Below are 18,989 nucleotides of genomic sequence, written 5' to 3'. Positions count from 1 at the left end.
TAATTTTGACCCCTTAATAAACAGTTTTTCGAGCGATAAAAAAATTAGGCGATGTTGGCAGGTAAGCTTCATTACATTTATCTATGATTGGGAAGGTTAATGTTATTAAAATGAATTGTATTCCAAAATTCAAGTATCTACTACAATCTCTCCCTTTAAATGTCCCCCTCTCTTCTTTCAAGCAATTTAATAGCATTGCATAGTCCTTCATTTGGAATGCTAAGCATCCCAGGTTACATTTCAATCAGTTAACAAAGGTGGGCTAGGCTTACCCAAGAATTAGTTTTATTATTATGCATTCTGTCTCAGACATTTGGCTCATTGGTTGCTTCCACCTGAGGGAGTCCCTCCCTGATTTTTCTTTCTTGCATTTTTTAACAGTTTATCTGAGAATAAGAAACATTTAATAACTTGTATGGATATATTTGGATAATTGGAAAGCCATAGCCAGTAACAAGACTTTGGGTGTGCCAAGGGAAAACTGTGTGCAAGTACTGAAGCACAGTAACTTGACATTTTTTGTAACTTTATCAACAATTGTCATTCACAAATGTAAAGTTTTTAGCACTACATTTATTATTTATTTAGCCCTGTGTTACGTTATAATGAGTTGGTAGGCCTGTTAATATATCCAAATATTAGGCTTACTATTTAGCAATAAAATAATCTCATTTATTCCCACTTATCATATGTTAGGTCATGAAGGAACATGTTTTATTTTTTTTTAATTTAATATTAGAAAAGCTAGGCTTTGACTTTTAGAAATGAAGATAGGCAGATATGTCTCTGCTAGAAATTAATACAATGTTAGCCTAGATAAGATTATTTAATTGTTTATAATTCTTTTTTGTCTGTAATATATTTCTGATTTAAAACATCCTCGACTGTGTAGAAGTCCTTGGTTTTTTGGAATGATTTACTTCAGCACTGGACATTAATTTGCAGATATTGACATATTTCAGGAAATGCAAATAAATAAATGTATAAATAAATAGCAAGGCTCAGTTTTCACCCTGGTACAATGTTAGATAACAATTTTCGCTGTCATTTTCTGCATATCGCACCATTTTGTGGTTCATTCTGCATAACGCAGTGGCTCATTTTTGCTTATCACGGCCCATTTGGCACGTTTCGCGGCTGACCCACCGGCCTGCTCGATTCTCCCAATGGCCATTCCACTCCCGATCGGCCCAAAAGTGTGTCTGCCCACCGGGAAAATGCCCGGTATGCCAGATTACCAGTCCAGCTCTGGGCTGGTATACTGGCAAAAGGGGGCCGAATGGCTGAAAGTAGATTGTTTGTAATAAAGTCGAACTTAAGTGCTTCGTTATGGGAGCTGTCCTTTAAAAAGGTGCTGATCACATTGGCCAGTAGGCTATGTCCAGGAGACTGTCTTCTCAACTGAATATAATATGGAAATACTATCTAACAAGTTGTTTGTAATCTTGTCAAGCCGTCAAAATTGATTAACTATTACAGAATTTAATTAAAGGAATAATTATGGCTTTAGTAACACAGAATATCAGATGTATTGATGCTCAATCATAGAGAGAGATGCAATAAATGCATGTAACGTGAATGTACGTGATGAATCATAAGGGGATCTCACATTGCCTAAAGTTTTGTTCTTTTGGCTGGAAACTGAACATAGATGCACACAGAACAGGATTAAAATGATGGGCATCAGTATTGAACTACTCATAGACCTGTCCAAATATTAATAAATCATCTGGTTAGAGTGTGAGGCACTGTGTAGGCCACTTGTACCCTTACTGCCATTATGCAATTTGTTACTACCTTGTAAAAAGTCTTTAGGCAAGCCAATTTGAAACATCCATTGGAGGGAGGAGGACGAGAGAGAGAGGGAATCTCTTATTCCACCCACACACTCTCTATCTCTAATCTCCTTTATTTAGTTATTAACCATTTTTATTGATTCCATTCATGACAAACAAACATAAAATACAGAATCAATTATATACATTATACCCCTCCCCCCAAACATTCCCCTGAATTAACAGGGAGTAATACACTGATGCCTCATGACCTTTTCCAAAAGCAGTAATTACCATTTCCAGAGTTTCTGCTGCTTTAGGGGGGTGTATGCTACTCCCAAAAATAGTACAGAGCATGCAGTGCAGCTGTAAATACCTAAAGAACTGAGATCTGGGAATCCTAAAATGTTGAACCATATTTTCAAAGGATCCCAACTCTCCACTCTCACATGGGTATTAACCTCCCTCACAATCCACTCTGACCAGCAGAAAAGGGACTTATTAATACATAATTTTGGGTTCAGTATTAAAGTTGCACTTACAAATTTAGAGAGGCTCAAATTCCTCGTTCCGTTTTTATGTTACTACTTTGATAGCAATGCTTTTTGGTAAATGTGCCGTAGAGATTAAGAATTTCTTTAGTGATGCTAACGTTCTACTTAGTGCCTTGGGAAAACCAGCCATGGACAAATAAGTGAAATGAAACTAAAAAGTTTCCAATCCAGGTCTGGTCACCCAACTACATTATACATAATACCTACCTACACAGCAATCAGCTCTTCAAACTTTTGAGCTATGTAAGAACTTGGACAATGTATCGGCAATCTTTTTATAAAGTTTTATAAAAGCCAGTGCATTCCACATAATGGTCTGCACTTCACTAAAACTGTCGATTGGGTCTTGCTGGGTGCGCAGCTTCGCCACACCTTTTGATAGAGATTTTGATAGCTGACAGCTAAATAAAACAGGCTGTGTATCTAAGACGTAGGCTAAGTAAGTTTGCGTGCAGGTGCGAGGGACTTCAATTGCTATTTCTAAAACAGTCAACTAATATTTCTCTGGCACACGTAGATTGCAGAACCCATGCCTACACAGAAGGAAGTTGGCACGAAGCCCTGTCTATACCCTTCCCTGACTTGCATGGTTTGTGTCACAGGTAGTCCTTAGTCCTATTGTTTGATGAAAGAGAGATAATATGTAGTTGCAATAAATGTTGATCAGCGGTGGATAATTATTCTGTTGAGGAACTGATGATGACGTGGATTGGCCAATCAGTGGAAAGGTGCATTTCATGCCCACCCAAGTGTGCAAATCAAATATTTATCTATTTTCTATCCAAGAACAATTAAAAAAAATAAAAATATCAAAACATACGTTGCTGTTCTCTCAACCTGTAGCTTTGGTGTTAAGCAGTCAACAGCCAATTGCATTTCTTGCAGTTACTGGATGTGGAAGGTTGAATTTCCAACCATATTTGAACCACTGAAGTTGAGGAAGTGAATTTGTTAAGCTAAATAGAACAGGCTGAATTTTACCAGTCCAAAAAGATTGTATTTTCAAATTAACAGAATTTTTTGGAAATTAACTTTGGAAGGTGAATATTTATTGGTGAAATTTTTATAATTAAATTTGTTGTGAAATGTTTTCAAATGAAATTTTCAATGCTTAGAAATACAACAATGTTACATTTTAGCCTCCCACAATGCAAACACTGCAAATGCAACACATTTAAATGCAAGCACTGATAATACAATGCATTTATTTTTCCGATTAGAGCAATTCAACATGCTTTTATGCTTCAAAGACTTCAGTCATTAATTTAATTCCATACAATCTTCTTTATACCTAACTTTCTCTGTAGTACTCAAAATGAGACTTGCATTTATTGTGCTAATGTAAAGTGTGTTTTCTTTACCTTTTATACATGCTTTTTGATATGTATATTCGTTTTGAAATGTATGCCTGGTTTGATTTTTTTCTATATACCTTTAATATCCAAAACAGATTGAGCAGATGCTGTCCTGTGAAAATATAAAACAACTTAAACTGGCCTTTGATGTAAGTAAGTTGAAGTACTTTTATCACAAGGAAATCATTTTATTATATGAATATGACTGACAAAGGTTTTCTTAATAATTCTCTTGTGCAGGAATTTGCAAAGAATGGCATTGATAAACTTGATTACCCACAATTTCGATCTGTTGTGAAAAAATGTCTGGGTTTACAAGAAGTTGTGAGTATTTTTCAAACCCTTGTCTTTCTTTAAGCCATTTCAGGAGGGAAACAGTTAAGATATGTTTATTTAATCTCTCTTTATGAGGTAATACTGTAAATATCCTTAGAGGTACAGTATATTATACGTTTACTGAACATTTCGGCTGCATACGAAAGCTGGTAAATACTACATTTGGAGGCTGTTTACAGTGATAGGATGAAAATAAGTTAAGTCAAATCATTTTTATTTGTATAGTGATTTCACAGCACACATTGTTTCAAAGCAGCCTTTCAGATAATCATACTTTGACAGACAATTAAACTGTAATATCCATAAAGTCTTAGAGTCATTATTGTGTAGTTTGATTAAATATGATTGTAACTTATGTATAAAAATAAATAATTAAATAAGTAAATAATAATTGTATTTAGTACCTCAATGAGCAAGCCGAAGATGTTGGTTAATGGAGAAAAATATCCTTGGGAAAAACCAGGCTCACTGTGGGGGCCAGTTCCCCTCTGTCTAAACAACATGAATATAATGCCAATATTAGTTATTTGTGTGCAGTGCAGTGTAGGTCATGGTTTAAAATTTGTAAACTAAGTAAGTGTTAAGGTCCAGTGTTTAAATAAAAATATGTTTGAACTATAATTAATTACTAATGTCTTTGATGTCCATCCTGGATTAACTGTAGAAGTTCACATAGATGCATTGTCCTTTGTTAGTTGGTTAATGAAGGCTTTTGTTGGCAATTAATTGATAGTCTATGTATTCCATTTCAAGAGTGTAGTTCATCTATAGACAAAGGTGATGCAGGCAGAGATCAACGAGGTGCATCGCAGTTCAGCTGGCAGGTCATTTCAGTGAGGTTCAATGGGGTCCATCCTAAGTCCAAGTTTCAGGCAGTGGCATATAAAGTCCATCGTGAAAGACTGAGGGGATGTCTGGCCAGCACCGGCTGTAGTTTGTTGTCATCACTCAGCGACACATAGCAGTGCAATCTGACACCTGTCAGGAATAGAGCTGGATCTGGCAACCTCAGGATATGAATCCCGGGGTTGAGACAGGGAAACAAATATAATAATATGAGAGTAGATGCCATTCAATTTATTGCTATAGAGTTCTAGATAATGAGAAATGTTTCTGAGAAATGTTTCTGGTTCTGGCATACCTAACTAAAGCAGCCTAATTGTGAGTTGATGGATAAATTAGGTGTATGCCTGGCAAAAATAGACGAGTCTTAAGTTTAGACTTAAACTGAGTGAGCGTGTCTGTGTCCCGAACAGTGTTAGGGAGTCTATTCCATAGTTTAAGAGCCAATTATGAAAATGATCTACCTCCTTTTGTGGATTTTGATATTCTAGGATCTATTAACAGGCCAGAATTTTGTGATCTTAATGAACTTGTAGGAATATATCACGGCAGAAGGTCACTTAAGTACTGTGAAGCTAGACCATTCAAAGCATTGTATATAGTTAACAGAATTTAAAATTAATACTAAATTTAACAGGTAGTCAATGTAACAATGATAATATGGGGCTAATATGATCATATTTCTTGGTTCTAGTCAGCACTCTGTTAGCTGCATTTTGAACCAATTGGACTTTATTTCTTTAACTTGCTTTTCTTGAACTTCAAGAATTTCTTGAACATCCTCCCGGTAATGCATAACAATAATCTAGTCTTGTGGTCATGAACACATTCATTCATTTTTCAGTATCAGCAACAGGGTTCACGTGCCGTAATTTAGGAATATTTCTGAAGTGGAAGAATGCTGTTCTACAAACATTGGAAATGTGATTTTCAAAGTACTGATTGGTATCAAATATAACACCTACAGAACATCCATCAAAAGACATATATTATATTTTAGTGGCTTATTTTTTTAGGTATTTGGTCCAATTATTAGTACCTCTGTTTTGTCGGAATTGAGTAGAAGGAAATCTCTGTCCATCCAATCTTTGATTTCATTGATACGCTAATTTGAGAATTGCGGAATTTCGTCAGGTTTAGAAGAAATATAAAGTTGGGTATTGTTGGCATAACAGTGGAAATTTATTCCACGATTCCTGATAATATCTCCCAAAGGAAGAATATATAAGGAGAAAAGTAGAGGCTTTTGATTTGATTTGACAATTCCTCATTTACACATACAAAGTGGTAGCGGTCTGATAAATAGGACCTAAACCATGCTAATGCAAGTCTACAAATGCCAACATAATTCTCCAGCCTATTCAACAGAATGTTGTGATCTATCGTGTCGAAGGAAGCACTAAGATCTAAAAGCATTAGAAGCGAAGTGCAGTCATGATCAGATGAAAAGAACAAGTCATGTATAACACTGATAAGCGCAGTCTCTGTACTGTGATGGGGCCTAAATCCTGACTGAAATTGTTCATATATACAATTACTCTGTAGAAATGAGCATAGTTGGGATGACACTACCTTTTCTAGTATTTTCGACATAAATGGGAGATTTGAAATCTGTCTATAACTAGCCCATTCTCCAGGATCAAGTTGTGGCTTCTTAATAAGCGGTTTGTTAACTGCCATTTTAAAGTTTCTTGGGACATATCCTAAGGATATAGAGGAGTTAATAATATTAAGAAGAGGTTCTGAGATTACAGGGAGTACCTCTTTTTAGAGTTTATTTGGTATTGGATCTAACATACATGTGGCTTTTGATTTTTTATAAGTTTTGCTACAGTAGCTATACATGACCTATGACAGCGAAGGATGGAAGTTGCTCGTGAGGAAAATTATGAGACACTGTTTTCTGAGGTGCAATGACATTTGATTACACAATTCCAATATTATTTCTGATGATAGCTTTTTTTTTTATCAGTAAAGTAATACATGAAGTCATTACAATTGTACTGTGGCGGAATATATGGTTCAGTCGATGCTTTATTCCTATTCAATTTAGTCACAGTACTGAATAAACACATAGGATTGTTGTTGTTATTTTCTATAAGTTTGCTATAATATGCTGACCTGGCAGCTTTTAGTGCCTGTCTATAGCTACAGACAGTATCCTTCCATGCACTATGAAACACCTCTAATTTTGTATTCTTCCACTTGGACTCTCCAAACTGCTGTCTTGAGAACACAAGTGTGATCATTGTACCATGGTGTGGGGCTTTTTTATTTAATTTTCTTTTATCGAAGTGGTGGGCGACACTATCAAGTGTGCCAGAGAATGCTGTATTCAAGGTCTTCTTGACTTTTTGGCTTACTGAGTATGTGATACCATTCTGTAAGATTATTAGTGAAGCTAAGTGGTCAAAAGAATAGTTCTACCTGAACGATAGCATGGTGTAGATTGAGTGACATTAGCTGATCACGTTAATCAAGAGATGAGGTAATAATGTGAGATGTCATCGCTCTGCAGTACAATTTCTATAGTATCAACATCAACTCCATATGACAGAATTAAATCTAGTTTATGGTTATGGTGATGAGTTGGTCCTGTCACATTTTGTCTGACTCAAAGAGAGTTGAGAATATCAATAAATACTAATCCCAATGTGTCATTTTCGTTATCTATGTGAATATTTAATTAAAGCTCAATCTACAGTAACTACAAGATCTGATTTGCAAATTCAGCAAAGAAATCTGAGCATGGCCCAGGTGATCTACTGTATATACTGTAGCAAGGGCAAAAGATGACAGAGATTTTCTTATTTATTTCTTACAGTGTCACATTAAGCATTATTAGTTCAAAAGACTTAAACTTATATCCTGTTCCTTGAGTAACACCAAAAACTTCACTGTAATTGTAGCAACACCTCCTCCTCGACCCTTCAGATAAGGCCATTGTTTATAACAATAAACTGGGGGAGTAGATTCATTTTAACTACTATATTATAAAAAATAATATATAATATCTGGTTTGAGCCAGGTTTCAGTCAAGCAGAGTGCATCCAAACTATGATCTGTAATCATTTAATTTACAATTAGTGCTTTGGTAGAAAGAGATCTAATGTTTGGTAGCCCTACCTTTTATATGATGTTTATCTTAAACATTTTGACATTAATATTTTTTTCTAAATTGTTTAGTGAGGGGTTTGTGTTTGGTAGTTTGGGGAACAAACACAGTCTCTTTATGATATCTAGGTGATACAGTCTCTATGTGTTGTAGTTTGTGTGACCTGTGTGACATCTCAAGGCAGCTAGCAAATGTTCGGATTAACCAGTTTGTCTGTTTACTGACCTGGGCCCCAGTTATTCAAATACTATCGCTATTATGACTATGAGCCAAATTACAAGAGAGGAGAGAGGCACCTTCCCTGGAGGGATAAAGTCTGTCTCTCTTTAGCAGGTCAGGTCCGCCCCAAAAACTTCCAATTGTCTATCAATTCTATACTGTTCTCCAGACACCATTCAGACATCCAGCTGTTCAGTGACACTAATTTACTATAAACCTTGTCACCATGATGAGCAGGGAGGGGACCAGAGCATATTACAGTGTCTGGCATCATTTACGCAAGTTCATACACCTCTTTAACATTATCATTAGTGATCTCCGACTGGCAAAGCTGGACATTGTTAGTGCCAACATGAATAACAATTTTAGAAAATCTACATTAACATTAGCCAGCACTTGTAAATTTGATCTGATGTCAGATGCTCGAGCCTCGGAAATACATTTAACATCGGTGGGTGGAGTCTCTATTTCCACATTCCTTACAATAGAATCACTTATGACCAAGGTTCTTTCAAAATGATTATCAGTGGGTACATCACTGAGTGGAGAGAATCGATTGGATACCCTAACATGAACTGGAGAGTGGTGTCGCTTTGCTGTAGAGATGTGACCCAAACGCCCTGCTGTGGGGGCTCTACAGTCAGAAACCAAAATCTGTGAGATACACGCTGTTATACCCACACCAGAAACAGTATCTACCAGCTTCTCTTTCTCACTGACCTCCACTAGCGTTCTGATGCATGTCTCTAACTCATTAACCTTCTCCGTCAGCCTGACTATTTCCTCACATTTATCATATGTAAATCCCTCACTGCTGATGGAAGAAACTATAGTAAACATGTGGCATGCAATGCAGGAAGAAAGAACATGAGCGGATGTTATGACTTTGTTTGTTGTTGCTGTTACTGTTGTTCTTGAGCGGCAAGGGTTTGAGATCGAAATGGTTCGATGGGGTTCCTGATAAGCAGTGGTTTGAGATTAATGCATTAATCTGTATAAAACACAGTGGAGAAAACATATCCACACAGTCGAGATGCAAGATTTAGACAAGCGGAGAAAAAAGAAAGAATGAAAAAAGATAGAAATGGGTGCATGCAGTAAAATACAAAAAGTTGAATTGGTAGAAAACAGTTTTTAAACGGTGCCTTTTAAACTGTTCTAAGACCAGTTTCCTTAAGAGGGTCATTCATAGAAAAACATTGTTGATTAAAGGGAAAGTTCACCCAAAAATGACAATTGTCAATTTACTCCATCCACACCATGCCAGAAGTGTATGACTTACTTTCATCTGCAGAACACGAATAAAGGTTTTTAGAAGAATATTTCAGCTCTGTAGGTCCATACAGTGAAATGTGATCAAACATTTGAAGCTCCAAAAATCACATAAAAGCAACACCAGTAGTTAAATATATGTCGTCATAAGTGATATAATAGGTGTGGGTGAGAAACAGATACATTTTAAAGTCCTTATTTACTATAAATCTCACGTTCTTTTACATTCAGAAAGTGAAAGTGGAGATTTATGGTAAAAAAGGTCTGACATATTGATCTATTTCTCACCTACAAATCACTGGAGTCATATGGATTACTTTCATGCTTCCTTTGTGGGATTTTTAGCACTTCAAAGTTTTGCCCACCATTCACTTGCTTTGAAAGGACCTACAGAGCTGAGATATTCTTCTAAAAATTAGTGTTTTTGCTGAGCAGAACAAAGAAAGTCATACACATGTAGGATGGCATGAAAGTAAGTAAGTAAGTAAATGACAAGATAAAATTTTTGGGTGAACTATCCTTTTAAGGCATAAAGTGAATAGGCAGCAATCAGCTGCCTTAGCTTGGATGCATCCTCAGTTATAGTCTGACACTTGTGTAAATGGATTTATTAATAGATGCCTAATATGACTGAACACTATTTTCTGTCTCACTGTCTTCCACCCATTATCTTGGCCTAACACCTCTTGAAATGCCACAGAAAGATGTTCAAATTCAGCAACTTTTCATGAAGATTGATTACACTGACGATGGCAAGATTGAGTGGGTATGAATAATTCAAAGATTCTCATTTAAATCTCAAACTCCTCTCCTCTTTTAATAGATAAACATACAATTATATACAAACATACAATTATGTACATTTGCATTTACGTTTTTTATTTAATTCATAATTTTTTTAAGCAGATGCTCTCAGTAACATTTCCAATGAAGTACTAAAAACAGTGCAATAGAACTATTAGTGCAATGGAATAAATGCCTTCTACAATATTATTTTGAACTGTTGGAATATGAAATGCTTTTTACAATTAAGCAGATCTGGATTTTTTAATTCCATAATTTTCAATAGATTGCAAATTCTGTTAAACTATGTTTAAGTGTTTTTTTCCCCCTGTCTTTTAGCATGAGTTCTGCACTTACATGCATCTGGAGGACAAGAAGAAGGAAGAAACTGTGCGTCGCAGTAAGATGGCAGCCTTCACATTGCCTGCTAACATTAAGGCTCTTACCCGTGGTGAGCCAATCCTGAAAATCCATCTCATTCCTGATGGCAACATTGTCACTCTCAGAGAAGATGGGGTCGTCAGCTTCTGGACAACCAAGCTTCAACTGAAGAAGACCAAGAATGTGTTTGTGGGTTACCTGGTGTTTTTAGATATTCTAGCTGGATTCATTTTCATTGATTACATCTCATGAAATTAGTTCCTGCATTTGTTTCTTAGGTTTCATGTATAAAAACAATTTAAAACAACAAGTATTTGGACACTTTTTAGCTGTCAAACTTTGTTGAACATGACCGTAATGTGGTGAACTACCTGTTTTTACTCTGCTAGGACACCTGTGAACTTTAGGGGAACACATTTTATAATTCCACTGAAACTTACTTTGGGAACATTTGGTTAAAAATAATAACAAAAATGGCTAGTTCTGAGGAAAAGTTTGCATTATTTGTTTGCAATTCATCTACTTTGTATGATATTTTGTAACTATGCAATTATATTTTAAGTGTTACATAAGTGTCCAAAATTGTTCAAATACTTTTGTGGGCCACTCTATATGCATCCTATATAAAATATTAATACTTTCTCTTTTACTATATCCAGGCAGAGAGACCAGTTGGTCGAAAATCAAAACGGGCAACTGATTCTGTGCTAATGCCAGAGTATAATATACTGATTATTGGAACCGGGTAAACAGCTTTTATGACACAATATATTTTTTGTTGTTTTTGTCTTCAATCTCTAGTGTACTTAATCTTCTCAGCAAGATTTTTGCCCATGGCATGCTAATTTTCATGACAATGTGAATTTTAACTTAGTAGAAAGTAGTAATTTAGCTGATGCTTTTTTCTTAAGCAACTTACTGTACACTTATTACAGCGACAATAGTACTGGAATAACCTGGGTTAATAGGAATAGTGCACTCAAAAATAAAAATGTTGTCATCATTTACTCACCCTATAATGTCCAAATCCATTTGAATTGTTTTTTACTTCTGTTACATAAAAGGAGAAATACCTACAGAAGACTGTGCTAGTTGTTTTTCATTCGATTTCAACGGATGGGTACCTGAAGCTTTCAAGCTTCAAAAAGTACTTAAATTAAGTCATAAATAAATTGGGATCTGTTTTTCACACAAAGCTATCATGTGGCTCGAAAAGACTTGGACTATTGCACACGATTCTAATTGACAACATTTATGGTGCTTTTGTGTCCTTTTTTCAGTCCTCAGTTGTTGTAATTGCATGCAAAACTAATTTTAATGGAAATACATTTTCTCCTTTTAGCAGAAAAAAGTAATTTTAAAGGATAACAGGATATTCATTTTTGGGTGAACTGTTCCTTTAAGTGCCTTGCGACTTTAAAGGGAATGTTCACCCAAAAATGAAAAGTCTCTCATAATTTATTAACTCTCATACTATCTCAAATGTGTATGACTTTCTTCTGATGAACACAAATTAAGATTTTTAGAAGAATGTGTCAGCTCTGTAGCTCCTTTCAATGCAAGTGAATGGTGACCAGAAATCTGAAGTTCCAAAAAGCAGATTAAAGCAGATATGAAAGTGAATGTGGAGACTTATAGTCAAAAAGGATTTAAATATTGATCCATTTCTTACCTACACTTATCATATCGATTTTGTAGATATGGATTTAACCACTGGATTCATATGGATTACGTTTCTGCTGCTTTAATCTGCTTTTTGGACCTTCGGATTTCTGACTTGCATTGAAAAGACCTACAGAGCTGAGATATTCTTCTAAAAAATGTTTTTTGTGTTCTGCAGAAGAAGTCATACACATCTGGGATGGCATGAGGGTGAGTAAATGATGAGAGATTTTTAATTTTTGTGTGAACAATCCCTTTAACCTACATCTTGAAATTTTTGAGTGTTCTTAGAGAAAACTCTTTAACACATCAGCCACAACTGATCTCCTAGTTAGTCCTAACAGCATCTCTTCCCACACTTTACAGAGCCAGAGAGATCCAGTTTTATGAGCTCCCCTCTTTGGCACCTTGCTGTCAATTGAGTTCACTTGAAACTGTGCCTTTAAACCTGGATTGCTGGTGAGAATAATCCAGACCCATAGTTGATCCTACATTTAAAGAAACCGTGATAGTTTGAAACAATATTCAGTCATGCATTTTGTATTTTTATTACTGAAATATATACAATCAGAACAATTTGATCATATTTCAATATTTGTTTTTATTAATTAAATAAAATATTGCCTTGACAGTTCTGCTGGCTCACATGAATGTATCATTTTATATGGGGATACTCAGGTATGTGTATTTCCAATGCGACACGGATTCAGTTCAGAATGTATGAATTTCATATCAAATTATTTTTTTATTAATCACAAATCTTTTGGCATTCCAGGGCTGTGTGAATATCATATTAATGAAATCAGTCTGGGACACACTGAGGTAAAGAGTTTTTTTTATAATCCTAATTTTTCATGTGCAGATTTTTGTAAAAACATGCACATCATGCATGCAGGCTCTTCATTTTCATAAATTAATGAATAAATGAATAAGTAAACCTTGACACAGGTCACTGGAGAGATCTGCTGAAAGACAACTAATCTTTCATAATAAGCATTTTATAATAATATGCTCATATATACACTGGCGGCCAAAAGTTTGGAATAATGTACATGTTTTGCTGTTTTGGAAGGAAATTGGTACTTTTATTCACCAAAGTAGCATTCAACTGATCATAAATTATGGTCAGGACATTACTGATTAAAAAAACAGCTTCATCACTATTTGAAAAAAGTCATTTTTGATCAAATCTAGACAGGTCACATATCCAGCAGCACCTTATCCTTGAGTAATCATGCTAAATTGCTAATTTGGTACTAGAAATTCACTTGTCATTATATCAAACACTGCTGAAAGCTAGTTGGTTCTTTAAATGAAGCTTAACATTGTCTTTGTGTTTGTTTTTGAGTTGTCACAGTATGCAAAAGACTGGCATGTCATAAGGTCAATATTAGGTAAAAAATGGCAAAAAAGAAACAGCTTTCTCTAGAAACTCATCAGTCAATTATTGTTTTGAGGAATGAAGGCTATACAATGCTTGAAATTGCCAAAACGGAAGATTTTATACAAAGGTGTACACTACAGTCTTCAAAGACAAAAGACAACTGGCTCTAACAAGGACAGTAAGAGATGTGGAAGGCCAGATGTACAATTAAACAAGAGGATAAGTACATCAGAGTCTCTAGTTTGAGTAATAGACGCCTCACATGTCCTCCACTGACAGCTTCTTTGAATTCTACCCGCTCAACACGAGTTTCATGTGCAACAGTAAAGTGAAGACACAGGGGTGCAGGCCTTATGGGAAGAATTGCAAAGAAAAGACACTTTTGAAACAGAAAAACAAGAAGAAAAGTTTAGAGTGAGCTAAGTAACTCAGACATTTGACAACAAATAATTGGAAAAGAGTGTTATGGACCGAGCTTTTGTGGGATCAGCTAGACTGTAAGGTGCATGAGAAGTGCCCTATAAGACATCTATGGCAAGTGCTACAGGAAGTGTGGGGTGAAATGTTACCTGAGTATCTGGAAAAAATGACAGCAAGAATGCCAAGGATCTGCAAAGCTGTCATTGTTGCATGTGGAGGATTTTTTGATTAGAACTCTTTGAAGTAGTTTAAGTCAAATTTGAATAGTAATTATTCTAATTATTAATGTCCTGACTATACATTGTGATTAGTTGAATGCCACTTTAGTGAATAAAAGTACCAATTTCCTTCTGAAACATCAAAATCTGTACATTATACCAAACTTTTGGCCGCCAGTGTAATATTTATAGCTTAATGTTTTTCTTTTGCAGAACAATGAGAAATGTAATGATTTTTACTCTGTGGTTTCACCTATCAGTGCAAGCCTTTATAATACAATTTTAATTATAATGTAAGAAAAACCACATAGACCTAAATATATTTTGGATATGAGCCTATGAATTGCCTGGGATTATTTATGCATGGTTTCTAAATTCTTGCATTTATGCAATAGATTGTGGGAAAACTTGCCGAAGGTTGAGAATGTGCCAAACATCAGCATTGACCATGCTGTTCCAAAAATAACATATATCAGATGGAAAGTCCACCAAGACTGGGTGTCAAAGGTTAAGTTTATGCACATATATTGTTTTTTTTATTTTTATAAATGGTTAGGTTAGGGTTATATCTTTTGTAATTCTCATTGGTTTTGAGCAAGAGAAAATAACAAGGGTTTAAACCGTAACAATGTTTTATTATCATTTCAGGTGAAATATTTTCAAAGCATACGTGCCATTGTATCCACATCAAACCATGAAGACTCTGCCCTTGTAATCGGTAAAAATGAAAAATTTCTTTTTTTCCCTTTATACAGAAATGTGAGTTGATGTGATCATTATCTTCATTTTATATTGTTGTATCTCACAGAGCCTGTCAAGAACATGTCTGGGTCAAAAATTCACCTCAAAATCAAAAGTTAAAACTATAAATAATATTTTCGCATAAAGCCTTATTTTCATATATTAGTCATCATGAATATGTCATAAATAATGTAAAATAATGGCAGGCATGCGTAAAATCTTAATGATCCTTTTGATTTTTAGAAGGCTTTTTTTCCTTTTGATTTTGGGGATTATATATGACCTTTAAATGTTCTTTGTGAGATTTATTCTACAGTGTGAAAAGTGTGTTCTGTATTCTGAGCGAGGCCTGTTTATCATGACAGAAAAAAATTGCATCTTGCATGTTTAATGCCCAAGGAGAAATCTGTCAAAACTCTGAATGAAGTGAAACTCCAGTTAAACTCATTTGAATAACATGCTGCGTCTCAGAAAAAAGGGGAAGAAGGCTTTTAGCCATCTGTCTACTGTGATCTCTTTGAGTGTGTTTGTGATTGTGCTTGTATATGAAAGTTTGACAATTTGTTTATAATTAGGGTGCATTCTTCCATCAACCAACATCGAAGCGCAAATGAGAAAGTTGTCAGTGTTGAGTGGAGAGGGAAAGTCGAAGCAAGGTGTACCCAACACAAGCACTCCTCTGCAGAGGCCAGCTGGTGACCAAACAGTCTTCACCGTTTGTAAAGGAGTAATGACCTTTGATTTCTGCAAGAGTCAAAACCTTTTGGTCACTGGGGGGATGGACAGGCTGTTGCGCATGTGGAATCCTCACGTACCTGAGTATGGCTTACATCTGGGTGATACATTCTTCATAAGTGGAATCTTTTGATTCTTATTATTTCTAAGATACTTAGACCAGATGTTTTCAAACAATTATTTAAAAAACCTAAAAAGTTAACCAAAAATCAACATCATGCTGCAAAATATAAATAATGGTCGATGAAATTGAAAGCAAAAAAAATAAAAAGTTCTGATCCCTCCTATGGTATTAAAAAATGGCACCTCCCTTTGGTATTTGCAATCATTTTTGACCGGAAGGGTCATATGAGTAACCCCCCCCTTTTTTTAATGATGATGATAATGATAACATTTCTTCTTCCCTGAAATAAGAACAATAACATTATACCTTTCTTTTGGGATTTTATGCTGTTTTGTTCTTATTTACATGTACATTTCTAAATTTTACCATTATACAAATACAAAAAGCACATATTTGAAATGTAAAAATAAAAAAAAATGAAGAACGTATAATTCTATAAGTTGAAACATTAAGAAAATATGATAAAGTGTGAATTGGAGACAGATTGCTGTCATTTGGTGAACAAAATATAAATAACTTGACTTGAAAATCATGTCATGCAAGTAACAGTCAGTAGATTGCTGTAGCCACCTACTGTGTAGTCTGATGGCTTGTTGTAACCTAATTTTATATTTTATCACCTAAAACCAGCTGCCTAATATTGTGTAGATCCCCCTCGTGCCGCCAAAACAGCACCAATCTCAAAATAGCATTCTGAGATGCTATTCTTCTCACCACAATTGTACAGAGTGGTTATCTGAGTTATTGTAGACTTTATCAGTTCGAACCAGTCTGGCCATTCTCCGTTGAACTCTCTCTTCAACAAGGCGTTTCCATCCGCAGAACTTGTTTTTGGCACCATTCAGAGTAAATTCTAGAGACTTGTGCGTGAAAATCCCAGGAGATCAACAGTTACAGAAATACTCAAACCAGCCCATCTGGATGGTTTAAGTGTGTGTGTGTGTGTGTGTGTGTGTGTGTGATCTGAATTGTGAGTGTGTTATCCTCTCACCCCTTAATTTCTGTGTGTGTGTGTGTGTGTGTGTGTGTGTGTGTGTGTGTGTGAGCGTGTATTTATCACTTTGTGGGGACCAAATGTCCCCATAAGGATAGTAAAACCCGAAATTTTTGACCTTGTGGGGACATTTTGTCGGTCCCCATGAGGAAAACAGCTTATAAATCATACAAAATTATGTTTTTTGAAAATGTAAAAATGCAGAATGTTTTCTGTGAGGGTTAGGTTTAGGGGTAGGGTTAGGTTTAGGGGATAGAATATAAAGTTTGTACAGTATAAAAACCATTATGTCTATGGAATGTCCCCATAAAACATGGAAACACAACTGTGTGTGTGTGTGTGTGTGTGTGTGTTTAGCATTGTGACTGATTTTTTATTTAAAAAAAATAAATAAAAAGCTCTATGCTATAGTCTCATCCATTAATTTGTGTGTGTGTAAGTGTATTTGTGTGTGAGAGGGTATGTATGTTTTGCACTGAGGATGTTTGAGAGTATTTTTTTGGAAGGGTTCCCTCACAAGGCAATCATCATATTTTGAAAACCTCTCAACTGATGGTTTGTGACACAAAAATGGGTATGTTCTGATAGGATTACAGACCACATGGAAAACAATGCTGAATGCAAACAATAAAATGCAACAACCATATAATCATGCATAGGATGGACATGTTGCATGACACATTTTCATCCTCGAAACAAATCAGCAAAACCATGCAAGAAAAAACATGGTTGGTGCCGACTACAATTTGTTGTTGGAAAGCATGAAAACCATCAGAAATTCCTGAGACAGAAACCAAAATCATCAATATTCCTATTCAATTTATTCCATATTAATAATTCTGCTTATTGTTGGGCCTGAAATTCATGGTAATGTTAATGATTAACAATTTTGGTATATACTTCATATACAATCTAGGCCCTAAAGCAAAACCAGTTGGTAATCACAACAAATATGAAAAGCACACATATGATACCTTGTGAGTACTGAAGTATTACAATTTGCAGGCTACTAATTATTTACACTCTGAAAATGACAGGTGGCCAAGAGGGATTTTGAAAGGTCACAATGCCCCTATTTCCTACCTTTGTATCGCCTCAGAAGATGGACACATTTTCTCAGTCTCCACTGACAACACTGCTAAGGTGAGGCAATTAACACAAACAAGAAGATTTCACCACACTAAATTCAGACCCTGATCAACAACAGTCAATATTTAATGTTACTGACTGCTGTATCTAGACTAATTAACAAATGTAAATAATATAACTAATTTTGTCAATATTAATTTTATGACCTAAATCGGGTCTATGATCTGCCCTGTGCACAACTGTTTTCAAATTCAGAGAAAACAGAATGACACTGTTTGATAATCCTGCACAATTAATTGTTGGCGTAGTTACTGCTTTTTGGCTTTTAAAGACAGTGTTGTTGACAAGGTGTAATCTAATTACAAAGTAATTCATTACTGTAATCTAATAAATTTTTAGTTCAGAGTGTAGACTATTATAGACTATTACATTTACCAAGTTTCAGTTACAGACATTAAAGTGATAGTTCACCCAAAATGTTAAACTCTCAAATAGTTTCTCACCCTGATGCCATAGCAGATGGGTATGACTTTCTTTCTTTTGCTGAACACACACATAGATTTTTTAGAAAAATATCTAAGCTCTGTAGGTACATACAATGCAAGTGAATTTTGGCCAGAAGTTTGTAGGTCTACATAAATCCACATCTTCTAAAGTGATATGATAAGTCTGGGTGAGAAGCAGATCAATTCCTCATCAAGTCCCTTTTTATGATCAATCCCCACTTTCACATTTTCTTCTTCTGTTTTTGATGATTCGTATTCTTCGTGCATATCGCTACCTACTGGGCAGGGAGGAGAATTTATATATTCAAAAAAAATGACTTGAATATTGATCTGTTCTCACCCACATCTATCATATCAGATGGGTTACTTTTATGCTGCCTTTGTATGCATTTTGGATCTTCAAAGTTCTATCCACCATTCACTTGCATTGTGATCTGAGAGCAGAGATATTCTCCTAAAATTCTTTGTGTTCAGCTGAAGAAA

General features: G+C 35.3%; 1 protein-coding gene across 1 annotated transcript in view; it reads left to right on the top strand.

Annotated features, from left to right (window-relative positions):
- Positions 1–18,989, top strand: part of wdr95 (WD40 repeat domain 95) — a 48,785-nt gene that overhangs the window by 12,844 nt on the left and 16,952 nt on the right. Inside the window, exons 4-15 of the mRNA XM_052106578.1 lie at positions 3,780–3,833; positions 3,925–4,008; positions 10,170–10,235; positions 10,592–10,822; positions 11,293–11,378; positions 12,662–12,754; positions 12,928–12,973; positions 13,071–13,117; positions 14,713–14,824; positions 14,966–15,035; positions 15,634–15,877; positions 17,949–18,054. Of these exons, the coding sequence (XP_051962538.1) occupies positions 3,780–3,833; positions 3,925–4,008; positions 10,170–10,235; positions 10,592–10,822; positions 11,293–11,378; positions 12,662–12,754; positions 12,928–12,973; positions 13,071–13,117; positions 14,713–14,824; positions 14,966–15,035; positions 15,634–15,877; positions 17,949–18,054 (1,239 nt within the window). The remainder of the gene's footprint in view (positions 1–3,779; positions 3,834–3,924; positions 4,009–10,169; positions 10,236–10,591; positions 10,823–11,292; positions 11,379–12,661; positions 12,755–12,927; positions 12,974–13,070; positions 13,118–14,712; positions 14,825–14,965; positions 15,036–15,633; positions 15,878–17,948; positions 18,055–18,989) is intronic.

The sequence above is a fragment of the Xyrauchen texanus genome, chromosome 36 (genome assembly GCF_025860055.1).
Source record: "Xyrauchen texanus isolate HMW12.3.18 chromosome 36, RBS_HiC_50CHRs, whole genome shotgun sequence".
Lineage (NCBI taxonomy): Eukaryota > Metazoa > Chordata > Actinopteri > Cypriniformes > Catostomidae > Xyrauchen > Xyrauchen texanus.
Note: the sequence above shows the minus strand (reverse complement) of the source record. Positions and strands in the feature narration are given on the sequence as shown.